Source organism: Corythoichthys intestinalis, chromosome 13, assembly GCF_030265065.1.
Source record: "Corythoichthys intestinalis isolate RoL2023-P3 chromosome 13, ASM3026506v1, whole genome shotgun sequence".
Taxonomy (NCBI): Eukaryota; Metazoa; Chordata; class Actinopteri; order Syngnathiformes; family Syngnathidae; genus Corythoichthys; species Corythoichthys intestinalis.
The window spans coordinates 40048176-40060280 of NC_080407.1; the positions used below are offsets into that span (position 1 = coordinate 40048176).

Here is a 12105-nt window from a genome sequence, read left to right on the forward strand (position 1 = left end):
CACAAACTGAGCAGGAAAAAGGTTTTTCGCCAGTGTGGGTTCTTGTGTGTACTTTTAACTGTTGAATTTCAGTGAATACTTGACCACAAACTGAGCAGGAAAAAGGTTTTTCGCCAGTGTGGGTTCTTCTGTGTACTTTTAAGGCACTCTTATGACTGAATCCTTGAGCACGAAAAAGGTTTTTCGCCTGTGTGGGTTCTTGTGTGTACTTTTAAGGCACTCTTACGACTGAATCCTTGACCACAAGCTGAGCAGGAAAAAGGTTTTTCACCAGAGTGGGTTCTTGTGTGGCAGTCCAAGTTCCTCTTCTGAGTGAATTTTCGACCACAAACTGAGCAGGAAAAAGGTTTTTCACCAGTGTGGGTTCTTGTGTGTATTTTTATGTGTTGTATTTGAGTGAATAATTGACCACAAACTGAGCAGGAAAAAGGTTTTTCGCCAGTGTGGGTTCTTGCGTGTACTTTTAAGGCACTCTTACGACTGAATCCTTGACCACAAACTGAGCAGGAAAAAGGTTTTTCACCAGTGTGGGTTCTTGTGTGTACATTTAAGTCACTCTTATAACGGAATCCTCGACCACAAACTGAGCAGGAAAAAGGTTTTTCGCCAGTGTGGGTTCTTGTGTGTACTTTTAAGCCACTCTTATGACTGAATCCTTGACCACAAACTGAGCACGAAAAAGGTTTTTCGCCAGTGTGGGTTCTTGTGTGTATTTTTAAGCCTTGCTTACTATTGAGTCTTTGACCACAAACTGAGCAGGAAAAAGGTTTTTCGCCAGTGTGGGTTCTTGTGTGTACTTTTAAGGCACTCTTATGACTGAATCCTTGACCACAAAATGAGCAGGAAAAAGGTTTTTCGCCAGTGTGGGTTCTTGTGTGTACTTTTAAGCCACTCTTATGACTGAATCCTTGACCACAAACTGAGCACGAAAAAGGTTTTTCGCCAGTGTGGGTTCTTGTGTGTACATTTAAGTCACTCTTACGTCTGAATCCTTGACTACAAGCTGAGCAGGAAAAAGGTTTTTCGCCAGTGTGGGTTCTTGTGTGTACTTTTAAGTGTTGCATTTGAGTGAATCCTTGACCACAAACTGAGCAGGAAAAAGGTTTTTCGCCAGTGTGGGTTCTTGTGTGTACATTTAAGTCACTCTTATAACGGAATCCTCGACCACAAACTGAGCAGGAAAAAGGTTTTTCACCAGTGTGGTTTCTTGTGTGGCTGTCCAAGTTCCTCTTCTGAGTGAATTTTCGACCACAAACTGAGCAGGAAAAAGATTTTTCACCATTGTGGGTTCTTGTGTGTATTTTTAAGTTGTGCTTTCTATTGAATCCTTGACCACAAACTGAGCAGGAAAAAGGTTTTTCACCAGTGTGGGTTCTTGTGTGTATTTTTAAGTTTTGCTTTCTATTGAATCCTTGACCACAAACTGAGCAGGAAAAAGGTTTTTCACCAGTGTGGGTTCTTGTGTGTATTTTTAAGTTTTGCTTTCTATTGAATCCCTGACCACAAACTGAGCAGGAAAAAGGTTTTTCACCAGAGTGGGTTCTTGTGTGGCAGTCCAAGTTCCTCTTCTGAGTGAATTTACGACCACAAACTGAGCAGGAAAAAGGTTTTTCACCAGTGTGGGTTCTTGTGTGTATTTTTAAGTTTTGCTTACTATTGAATCTTTGACCACAAACTGAGCAGGAAAAAGGTTTTTCACCAGAGTGGGTTCTTGTGTGGCAGTCCAAGTTCCTCTTCTGAGTGAATTTTCGACCACAAACTGAGCAGGAAAAAGGTTTTTCACCAGTGTGGGTTCTTGTGTGTATTTTTAAGTTTTGCTTTCTATTGAATCCCTGACCACAAACTGAGCAGGAAAAAGGTTTTTCACCAGTGTGGATTCTTGTGTGGCTGTCTAAGTTCCTCTTCTGAGTGAATTTTCGACCACAAACTGAGCAGGAAAAAGGTTTTTCACCAGTGTGGCTGCTCATATGCATACGAAAACTATCGTTATTAACGAAGGTTTTCCCACACTGAGAGCATTTGCAGAGTTTGTCGTCTCGGTGAGATTTCTTCTGACCATCATCTTTGTAAGGTGAGTGTGACATGGCACCATTTCTATCTGTTGGTGCGATGAAAATGTGTGCTTGCGATCCTTCCGTTGAGCTGCTGCTTGGAGGCTCCGTCCCTCTGCTAGCCTCACTCGGACCATCCTTGCTATTCAAGGGCTCAGCAGTTGACATGGTGATATCGTCCTCATCTTTCACGTATGGCAGTTCTACCTCCTCCTTTTTGATTGGAAGTTGTACTTCTCTCTTTAGCTGTTGAGCATCAGGACCAAGATATTTGCTGAAACCTGCAAGACACAAGAAGACAAATGATATATTTTATGGACCGTCTACCCAGCTACTAGGCCGTGGGGGTAGACTGGCTGAGGGAGTGAGTGTATATACACGCGCGTACTAGATGCATTCTGGGCTCTCAGTCCTATGACAACGATGCACTGATTGGCTGTTAGTCATCGTGCATTGACACGCCCTCAACCTTCGGGCGCAAGCAGTGGCAATTTTATTCATTTACTTTATTATTATTATTTTTTGATTCAAAAAAAAAAAAAATGTAATCAGTTACTATTTTATTCACGACTTGAGTATTCTTTTAACCAAATACTTTTTATTTGTACTTGAGTCTATTTTTTGGATGACTACTTTTACTTAAGTAATATTATTTTGAAGTAACGCTACTCTTACTTGAGTCAAATTTGTATCTAATCTACCTTCCCCTGTTGAAAAGAAAATGACTCAAGAATGAAATGCGAGCTCCCATCCACCGTTCCACATTTTCGTCATTTAAGTCTCATCTATACTTTTTTTTTTTGAGGTGGAACTTGACGATCCCATGACATTTTGATGATACCTGCCTAAAGGATTTCAAACATGGCAACAAAAGCGACCAGAAAGAAGGGTGACACACCGGCCCCAGCCGTACCCGAGGATGGAATTGAGGCTCTGACAAAGCTACTCGAAGAGCATAAGACTGCACTTTCTGCAGTTTAAATCGGCCATCGCACCACTGGAGGCAAAATTGGACGTCGTGCAGACGACAATTAGTGATCACGGACACCGCATCTCCTCACTCGAGGGGAATACTCACGAGCTCAGCGACAGAATGGTGGCGCTCGAAGCTAAATCCGCGGCTATGGAAGACAGCTACAACAAGCTAAGAGCCAGAACCATGGATCTCGAGTGACGTAGCCGCCGCAATAATCTAAGAATTGTTGGCGTACCCGAATCGATTGAAGGCACGCATCCCGCTGTATTCTTTTTCGAACTATTGAAGGAAATTTTTGGCGAAGAGATTCTTTTCGAGGCCCCGGAGCTTGACAGAGCTCACAGACTTCTTATAGCCAAGCCAGCTCCAGGATCCAAGCCCAGAGCGGTGATAGCACGCGTCCACCACAACCAGACAAAGGCACTGATCATATGGGAAGGCCGAAACAGGAGAGGCAAGCTTTTCTACCGTGGAACACCGATCGGCATCTACGACAACTATTGTCCTGAAGTGGTGGAACAACGACGGGATTACTGGGAAGTGATGTCGAGGCTGTACCAACAAGGCTACAAACCAGCGCTCCTGTATCCAGCCACGAAACGGATCTCAACTAAGGACGGGAAGAAAAAGTTCTTCACTTCGGTGGAGGACGCCACTATCTTCTCGAGAGCACACCGTGACAACGCGACAGGACCCTTGGCTGGAGAGTAGTGGTAACACTATCGTTTCAGTTGATCTTCGTTTTGACACTTGACTACCTCCTGAGGTGGCACTAGCACAATGAGCTAACGTTGATAGCCACAGTGTTAACTGCGGTCGTTTTTGTTTGATTTCTCCTTTTTTCTCTCTTATTGGCACAGCACAATTGACTGATACGCGGACCCTTAATTTATTCTAGGTATTGTGTCCCTGTGTGATCTATATGCTGTTATGCTAACAGCCCGGCTGATGTTTTTTTATTATTACTATTTTTATCACTTATTTCCTCTTTAGCCTTTCGTGCTGGGCAGAATAATTAATTATGTGGGGACTACTAATGTAGGGGCACTGTTACATACATGGGAGCAGGGCTGAGATTAAGTGGACTGGAAGTATATGTACAGTATAGGGAAAGTTAGGAAGAGCTTGCAACTTACGTACTGTTACTATCTGTATAGTTGTTTTTTGGAAGTTAATTTTTTCTGTGTTTTTCTTATTTCTTTAAACGGGTTGGGAATGGGGAGGGAGAAGCAATTCTTCATGTTCTAATTTAGGCACTTTAAAGGCTTCTATTTTCTTTGAGCTGATGTGGCAATGCAATCAAAGTGTTTACACGATATTATGTCAGTACCAATATACTCCACAGATTAGACAATACATGAATGGGGATCTGAATGTTGTAAGCTGGAATGTCAAGGGCCAAAATCATCCAAATAAAAGAAAGAAGGTATTCAATCATCTAAAGCAGTTTAAACCAGACATTGTCTTCCTACAGGAGACACATGTACGGGCTTCTGAACACCGCAGGCTTATGGTGGGCTGGCCAGGGCAGCACTTTCACTCTGCATTTGAGGCCATGGCAAGGGGGGTCTCTGTATTGGTTGCCAAACATATACATTTCGAAGCAGAAAATGTCACAGCTGACCCAAATGGGAGACACATAATCGTTACTGGGAAACTTTTTAATACAAAAATTATACTTGCTAATGTTTACGCTCCGAATACAGATGATGTCCGCTTTTTTGATAACTTTTTCCCCCTACTTAATGGGTTAGATACACATTACTTAGTGTTGGGGGGTGACTTTAATTGCTGGCTGGACCCGAGTCTCGACCGCTCCTCTAGCAGATCAGGAGTAGTGAGTAGATCCGCAACACGCATTCAGTCATTCATCGCTGAATTTGGGATTTCGGATATATGGCGGTTTCTTAACCCTAAAGAAAAACAATTCTTTTTTTCCAGTGTCCATCACACTTACACTAGAATTTATTATTTTTTGATTGATAGCAGACTTATCCCTCTGGTCAATTCCTGCATGTACCAAAGCATGGTAATATCCGACCGCGCCCCTATTGTGATGTCGATGTCATTTCCCAATGTTCCCCGGCCTATGAGGCACTGGCGTTTCAACCCTGTTTTACTATCAAACCCTCAGTTCGTCAATTACATAAAAGAACACATTATCCTTTTCTTTGAAATTAATTGTACACCTGATGTATCCTCACTTCTGGTTTGGGACACATTCAAGGCATATATAAGAGGGCAAATTATTGCATTTACTGCAAGTCTGAGGAGACAGTCGCAAAAGGACCAATCAAATTTGATATCAAAAATTCAGGAGACTGATCGTCAGTATGCTCGTAATCAAACCCCTGAGGTATTCAACCAACGTGTAGAATTGAAAACAAAGCTTGACCTCCTCATCACATACCAAACAGAAAACCTTCTATTAAAAAGTAAAAGTGGGTACTACGAGAACAGTGAAAAGACAGGGAAATTACTAGCTAACCAATTAAAAGGCCAAAAAGTTAAACAATTTATAACACGTATTCAAACAGATAATGGCGATAATACTCTCGATCCCACTGAAATAAATGACACATTTGAAGTTTTTACTCTCGGCTGTATACCTCGCAATTTGATAAGAATGATGATGAGGATGCAACTATTGCGGCCTTTCTTGAACCCCTACCTATCCCAACAATTCCACCAACATTACGGGTGAAAATGGAGGGTCCTGTGTCCCAGGTGGAGATAACCCGGGCTATTGCACCAATGCAATCGGCGAAGACGCCGGGTCCTGACGGCCTATCGTCGGATTTCTTTAAGGCATTTTCAGCATTACTTTCGCCATACCTTGTCACGGTCTTCTCTGAGTCCCTTAGGCTTGGCTCACTCCCCCAGTCTATAAATGAGGCTCGTATATCACTAATTGCTAAAAAGGGTAAGGATCCCACTCTCTGTTCCTCATACAGACCAATCTCTTTGTTGAAAACCGATGCACAAATTTTTGCCAAGGCAATGGCACACCGATTAGAGGAAGTTGCCCCTTTAATAATAGCGAAGGATCAGACTGGCTTCATTAAAAATCGACACTCCTTCTTTAATACTCGGCGGCTATTTTAATATCTTATACTCAAGCCCGAGTAATATTCCTGAATGTGTAGTTTCACTTGATGCCGAAAAGGCGTTTGATTGGGTTGAGTGGAAGTACTTGTTTAAGGTCCTAGAAAAGTCTGGACTCAGTCCAATACTTGTAGCATTGATAAAATTGTGATACACTTCTCCCATTGCAAGAGTTCAAACAAATAATATAACCTCTCAGCCCTTTGCATTGGGTCGCGGAACCCGCCAGGGATGTCCACTAAGTTCCATTCTTTTTGACTTGGCAATTGAACCGCTTGCAATTGCACTACGGAACAACCAGGATATTTCTGGTATTTGGAGAGGGGTTATGGAGCATAGGGTGTCTCTGTATGCAGACAATTTCCTCTTGTAAGGCAAGGCAAGGCAAATTTATTTACAGTGCCTTGCAAAAGTATTCGGCCCCCTTGAATCTTGCAACATTTCGCCACATTTCAGGCTTCAAACATAAAGATATGAAATTTAATTTTTTTGTCAAGAATCAACAACAAGTGGGACACAATCTTGAAGTGGAACAACATTTATTGGATAATTTAAACTTTTTTAACAAATAAAAAACTGAAAAGTGGGGCGTGCAATATTATTCGGCCCCTTTACTTTCAGTGCAGCAAACTCACTCCAGAAGTTCAGTGAGGATCTCTGAATGATCCAATGTTGTCCTAAATGACCGATGATGATAAATAGAATCCACCTGTGTGCAATCAAGTCTCCGTATAAATGCACCTGCTCTGTGATAGTCTCAGGGTTCTGTTTAAAGTGCAGAGAGCATTATGAAAACCAAGGAACACACCCGGCAGGTCCGAGATACTGTTGTGGAGAAGTTTAAAGCCGGATTTGGATACAAAAAGATTTCCCAAGCTTTAAACATCTCAAGGAGCACTGTGCAAGCCATCATATTGAAATGGAAGGAGCATCAGACCACTGCAAATCTACCAAGACCCGGCCGTCCTTCCAAACTTTCTTCTCAAACAAGGAGAAAACAGATCAGAGATGCAGCCAAGAGGCCCATGATCACTCTGGATGAACTGCAGAGATCTACAGCTGAGGTGGGAGAGTCTGTCTATAGGACAACAATCAGTCGTACATTGCACAAATCTGGCCTTTATGGAAGAGTGGCAAGAAGAAAGCCATTTCTCAAAGATACCCATAAAAAGTCTCTTTTAAAGTTTGCCAGAAGCCACCTGGGAGACACACCAAACATGTGGAAGAAGGTGCTCTGGTCAGATGAAACCAAAATGGAACTTTTTGGCCACAATGCAAAACGATATGTTTGGCGTAAAAGCAACACAGCTCATCACCCTGAACACACCATCCCCACTGTCAAACATGGTGGTGGCAGCATCATGGTTTGGGCCTGCTTTTCTTCAGCAGGGACAGGGAAGATGGTTAAAATTGACGGGAAGATGGATGCAGCCAAATACAGGAACATTCTGGAAGAAAACCTGTTGGTATCTGCACGAGACCTGAGACTGGGACGGAGATTTATCTTCCAACAGGACAATGATCCAAAACATAAAGCCAAATCTACAATGGAATGGTTAAAAAATAAACGTATACAGGTGTTAGAATGGCCAAGTCAAAGTCCAGACCTGAATCCAATCGAGAATCTGTGGAAAGAGCTGAAGACTGCTGTTCACAAACACTCTCCATCCAACCTCACTGAGCTCCAGCTGTTTTGCAAGGAAGAATGGGCAAGAATGTCTGTCTCTCAATGTGCAAAACTGATAGAAACATACCCCAAGCGACTTGCAGCTGTAATTGGAGCAAAAGGTGGCGCTACAAAGTATTAACGCAAGGGGGCCGAATAATATTGCACGCCCCACTTTTCAGTTTTTATTTGTTAAAAAAGTTTAAATTATCCAATAAAGTTTGTTCCACTTCACGATTGTGTCCCACTTGTTGTTGATTCTTGACAAAAAATTAAAATTTTATATCTTTATGTTTGAAGCCTGAAATGTGGCGAAAGGTTGCAAGGTTCAAGGGGGCCGAATACTTTTGCAAGGAACTGTATATAGCACAATTCAACACGAGGCAATTCAAAGTGCTTTACATCACATGAAGATCATAAAAATCACATTTAAATCAATACAACGTAAAAACCAAGACAAAAGATCGCACTTAATCACAGAATAAAAATAAATACAAATAAAACAAAAATAGAACAAAAACTACTACTCCTAATAATAATTGAAATCGGCAATGGAGATAAGCACAAGAGGAATAGAAAGCAGGTAGATTGAAATATATAGACAGTTATGGACATGCAGTGCTAAACAAAAGCGTTTTTAGCCCTGATTTAAAAGAGCTAACAGTTTGAGCATACTTCAGAGATTCGGGTAACTTGTTCCAGAGGTGAGGAGCATAGTAACTAAATGCTACCTCACCCTGCTTGGTTCTTGTTCTTGGAACATGCAGAAGACCGGTTCCAGACGACCTTAGGGGTCTACATGTCTCATAGGAATCTAACAAGTCAAGCATGTATTTTGGTCCAAGGCCATTAAGTGTTTTGTAGACGAGCAGTAGTATTTTATAGTCTATCCTTTGACTCAATGGAAGCCAGTGTAGCAATTTCAAAACCGGTGTAATGTGGTCCAGCTTCCTTGTATTTGTGAGGACTCTGGCTGCAGCATTCTGTACTAGCTGCAGCTTCCTGACTGATTTTTGATCAAGACCTGTAAATATACCGTTGCAATAGTACAATCTGCTGAAAATGAATGCATGTATAAGTTTTTCCATGTCTTGTTGTGTCAGAAGCCCCTTAATTCTGGTTATATTTTTTAGGTGGTATCAAATTTTAGGTCTGAGTCAATAATTACGCCGAGGTTTCTGACTTGATTTGTAGCTGTAAGTGACATTGTGCTAAGTTGGCTGCTTATCTTTGACCTTTCCTTTTTTGGCCCAAAAATGATCACCTCTGTCTTCTCCACATTTAACTGGAGAAAATTCTGGCACATCCATTCATTGATTTGATGAATGCATTTGTATGTGTCGGATCCCATTACCTCTCTTCCAGCTGCTCTCTCATTGCTTGATCAATTAAACTCAGTGTCCGGATATAAGATTAATATATCTAAGAGTCAATTATTCCCAATTAATAGAGAAGCATCGGACTTGGACCATAGCAGCACCCCGTTCCAGATTGAAGAGAGACAGTTAACATATCTAGGAGTGGTTGTTACATGGCAATTTAAGAACCTACTAAAAACAATTTTACTGTTCTGTTAGATCAGGTTAGAACATCATTCTCGCAGTGGTCTCCCTTGACATTAACGCTTGCTGGACGCATAAACTCAATAAAAATGAACATACTTCCAAAATTTACCTATTTATTCCAGAATGTTCCAGTACTTGTTCCTAAATCTTTTTTTGTTTCTTTAGATTCCATTGCTTCCTTTTACATATGGCAAGGCAAAAGGCCTCGGGTCAGTAAAGCTATACTACAGAGACCCAAGAACGATGGCGGTATGGGGCTCCCAGACTTTCGCCATTACTACTGGGCTGCCAATATTCGTTGTATCGCTTTCTGGACTCACTTTTTTCTCCAACTGGATGGTCCGGGCTGGACGTCTTTGGAGCTAGACTCCAGTGAAAACATCTCTCTTCCTGCACTTCTTGCTGCATCATCCGACTGTCATATACCAAACTATCTTAACCCAGTGATACGTCATACCCTTCAGATATGGGTCCAGTTTAGGAGATTCTATAACTACAGACTATTCTCTCTTTTGAGTCCAATTGCCTCTAACCACCTTTTCATTCCTTCTTCCTTTGACTGTAACTTTCGAATATGGCATGATAAGGGTATAAAATCCTTTGTCGACATGTTTGAAGATGGACATTTTGTTTCATTTACTCAACTGACTGAGAAATATAACTTGCCCAAAACTCACTTTTTTCGTTACCTGCAAGTCAGGCATTATGTGTACTCTAATGTGCTCAATTTCCCCTTAGCACCCACTATTAATCCTATCGACCGCTTTCTTTCCTTTGATCCAATTCCCAAAGGTGCACTGTCAAAACTGCATAACTATATTTCATTGTCAGTGGGATCACCATCTGAGAAGGTAAGGGCAGCTTGGGAACGGGATGTGGGGCACCTCCCTGATAAGCTATGGGATTCCACACAGTCTTCACTACATAAGTCATCAATTTGTGCTAGGCACTGCCTCCTTCAATTTAAGGTAGTGCATAGAGCTCACATATCAAAAGCTAAACTGTCCAGTTTTTACCCGAACATATCCTCCACCTGTGACAAATGCAAATTAGGGGACGCTGCATTGATTCATATGTATTGGCTATGCCCCAAATTGCAGAAATTTTGGCACGACGTTTTCCAAACCCTGTCCACAGTATTAAACAAGAATATTAGCATCAATCCCATCCTTGCGCTGTTTGGTATTTTTGGTGAAGATAATGGTCACTTTTCAACGACAGAACACCGTTTGGTCACTTTTGCCCTGCTTTTAGCTAGACGTGCAATTTTACTAAGATGGAAGGGTACGGCCCTTCCCACGCTTGATCAGTGGCTTCGAGATTTAATGTCCTGTATCAAATTAGAAATGTTGCGCTTCTCTTTGACAAAGTCAAGGGAAATGTTTCATAAGACGTGGGACACTTTTTTCGCTTACTTTCACAACACTCAAAGCCACGAGGAATACATATATGGACATAAATACAACAACACAATCTGTGTGATGCACTGCTAATATCTCATCATTGCTATGTATGGTTTGCCTAAATAATATGGCCATTTGCGACAGTTAGGGTTTTGGGGTGGGCTGTTTAGTGGGTTTTTTTGGGGCGGGGGAGTTGTTTGTTTGGTTTGTTTTTTTTAGTCTTCTGTTTACTTCTTGGATTATTTTGTAATTTTTCATCTGTCTATGTACATTGAAAAATTGAATAAAAATATATTTGAGGAAAAAAAAAAAGTTTTTCCTAGTTTCGGTGAGAAGGTGAATAGTTTTCTGTTGTTGTTCGTGAACTACATTTCCACCATAACGAACATCGTGGTACCAATTAGCTTAGCAAGGAGAAGTAAGAGAGTCATTTTTCGAGTGTCCCAGAGCTCGCGAAACTTGTGGGGAAAAAAAAGCGCATTTATCAAGGTTTCGTCAGCCATGATAACGTATCTGTTAGCCTGATAGCACAAATATAAGTACGCCTCCCCTTCTGCTATTGGATGCGTTGACGTTAGTGTGGCAGAGCAAGGCTCCATTTTTGGCCGCGCATCTCACCGCAAACTCATTCACACTTTCTGTTCCGTCCAAGATGGCCGTCCACCGCTCACTCTCGCCGAAAAGTCCCATCTAAAATACTGTAATGCCCCCGAACGGGGGAAGTAAAAGAGGAGTCGGAATTAATAAACAATAAACAATAACCCACTTTATTGTGGCAACAATGATCAAGAAAAACAATCACAAAATAACAGCTAACGATCGCTATCTCGTTGATTCTCATTCCCAACTCGCTTGCCCCTACGTCACAGCTTCCCAGTCTTAAGGGGGCCACACTTTGTTACGGACATTACAATATATACAATGAATAGGTTGCAGCTGAACCCTTCACACTAGGCTGCTGCTAGTTTGAAACGGTCTAAAAAAATAAAAGAAATAAAACATCTCATTTGCAGGGAGTAGCGGCTTTAATTTTGGTGCGGCCCTGTGCCACAATCTGATATATGTCGGGGAAACCCTGAAATCAGACTTAACATTTGAAAGAAAAAAATATCGTGATAATTATCAATTTCAACTGATAAGAAAATGTTTATATTACGATAAAAATTTTTTGTCATATCGCCCAGGCTTGAACCAAACGTCCTCTTTTGCCTGGACATGCACCTTTTTACATTCTGACCAGGGCCGCACGGCGGTGTTTTATGAATTCATGAAAATGTCTGTTTTTCATTCCTTTTCACGGGACCAATTAGCGCACGTTGAAATTTACTGACGCCTTGCA

At 41.6% G+C, this 12105-nt stretch overlaps 1 protein-coding gene across 1 annotated transcript in view; it reads right to left on the reverse strand.

Moving 5' to 3' along the window:
- The window catches only part of LOC130928144 (oocyte zinc finger protein XlCOF6-like), a 37247-nt gene continuing 25142 nt past the window's right edge, over nt 1-12105 (reverse strand). The window contains exon 3 of the mRNA XM_057854391.1: nt 1-2332. Coding sequence (XP_057710374.1) covers nt 150-2332 — 2183 coding nt within the window. The 3' untranslated portion in view covers nt 1-149. The remainder of the gene's footprint in view (nt 2333-12105) is intronic.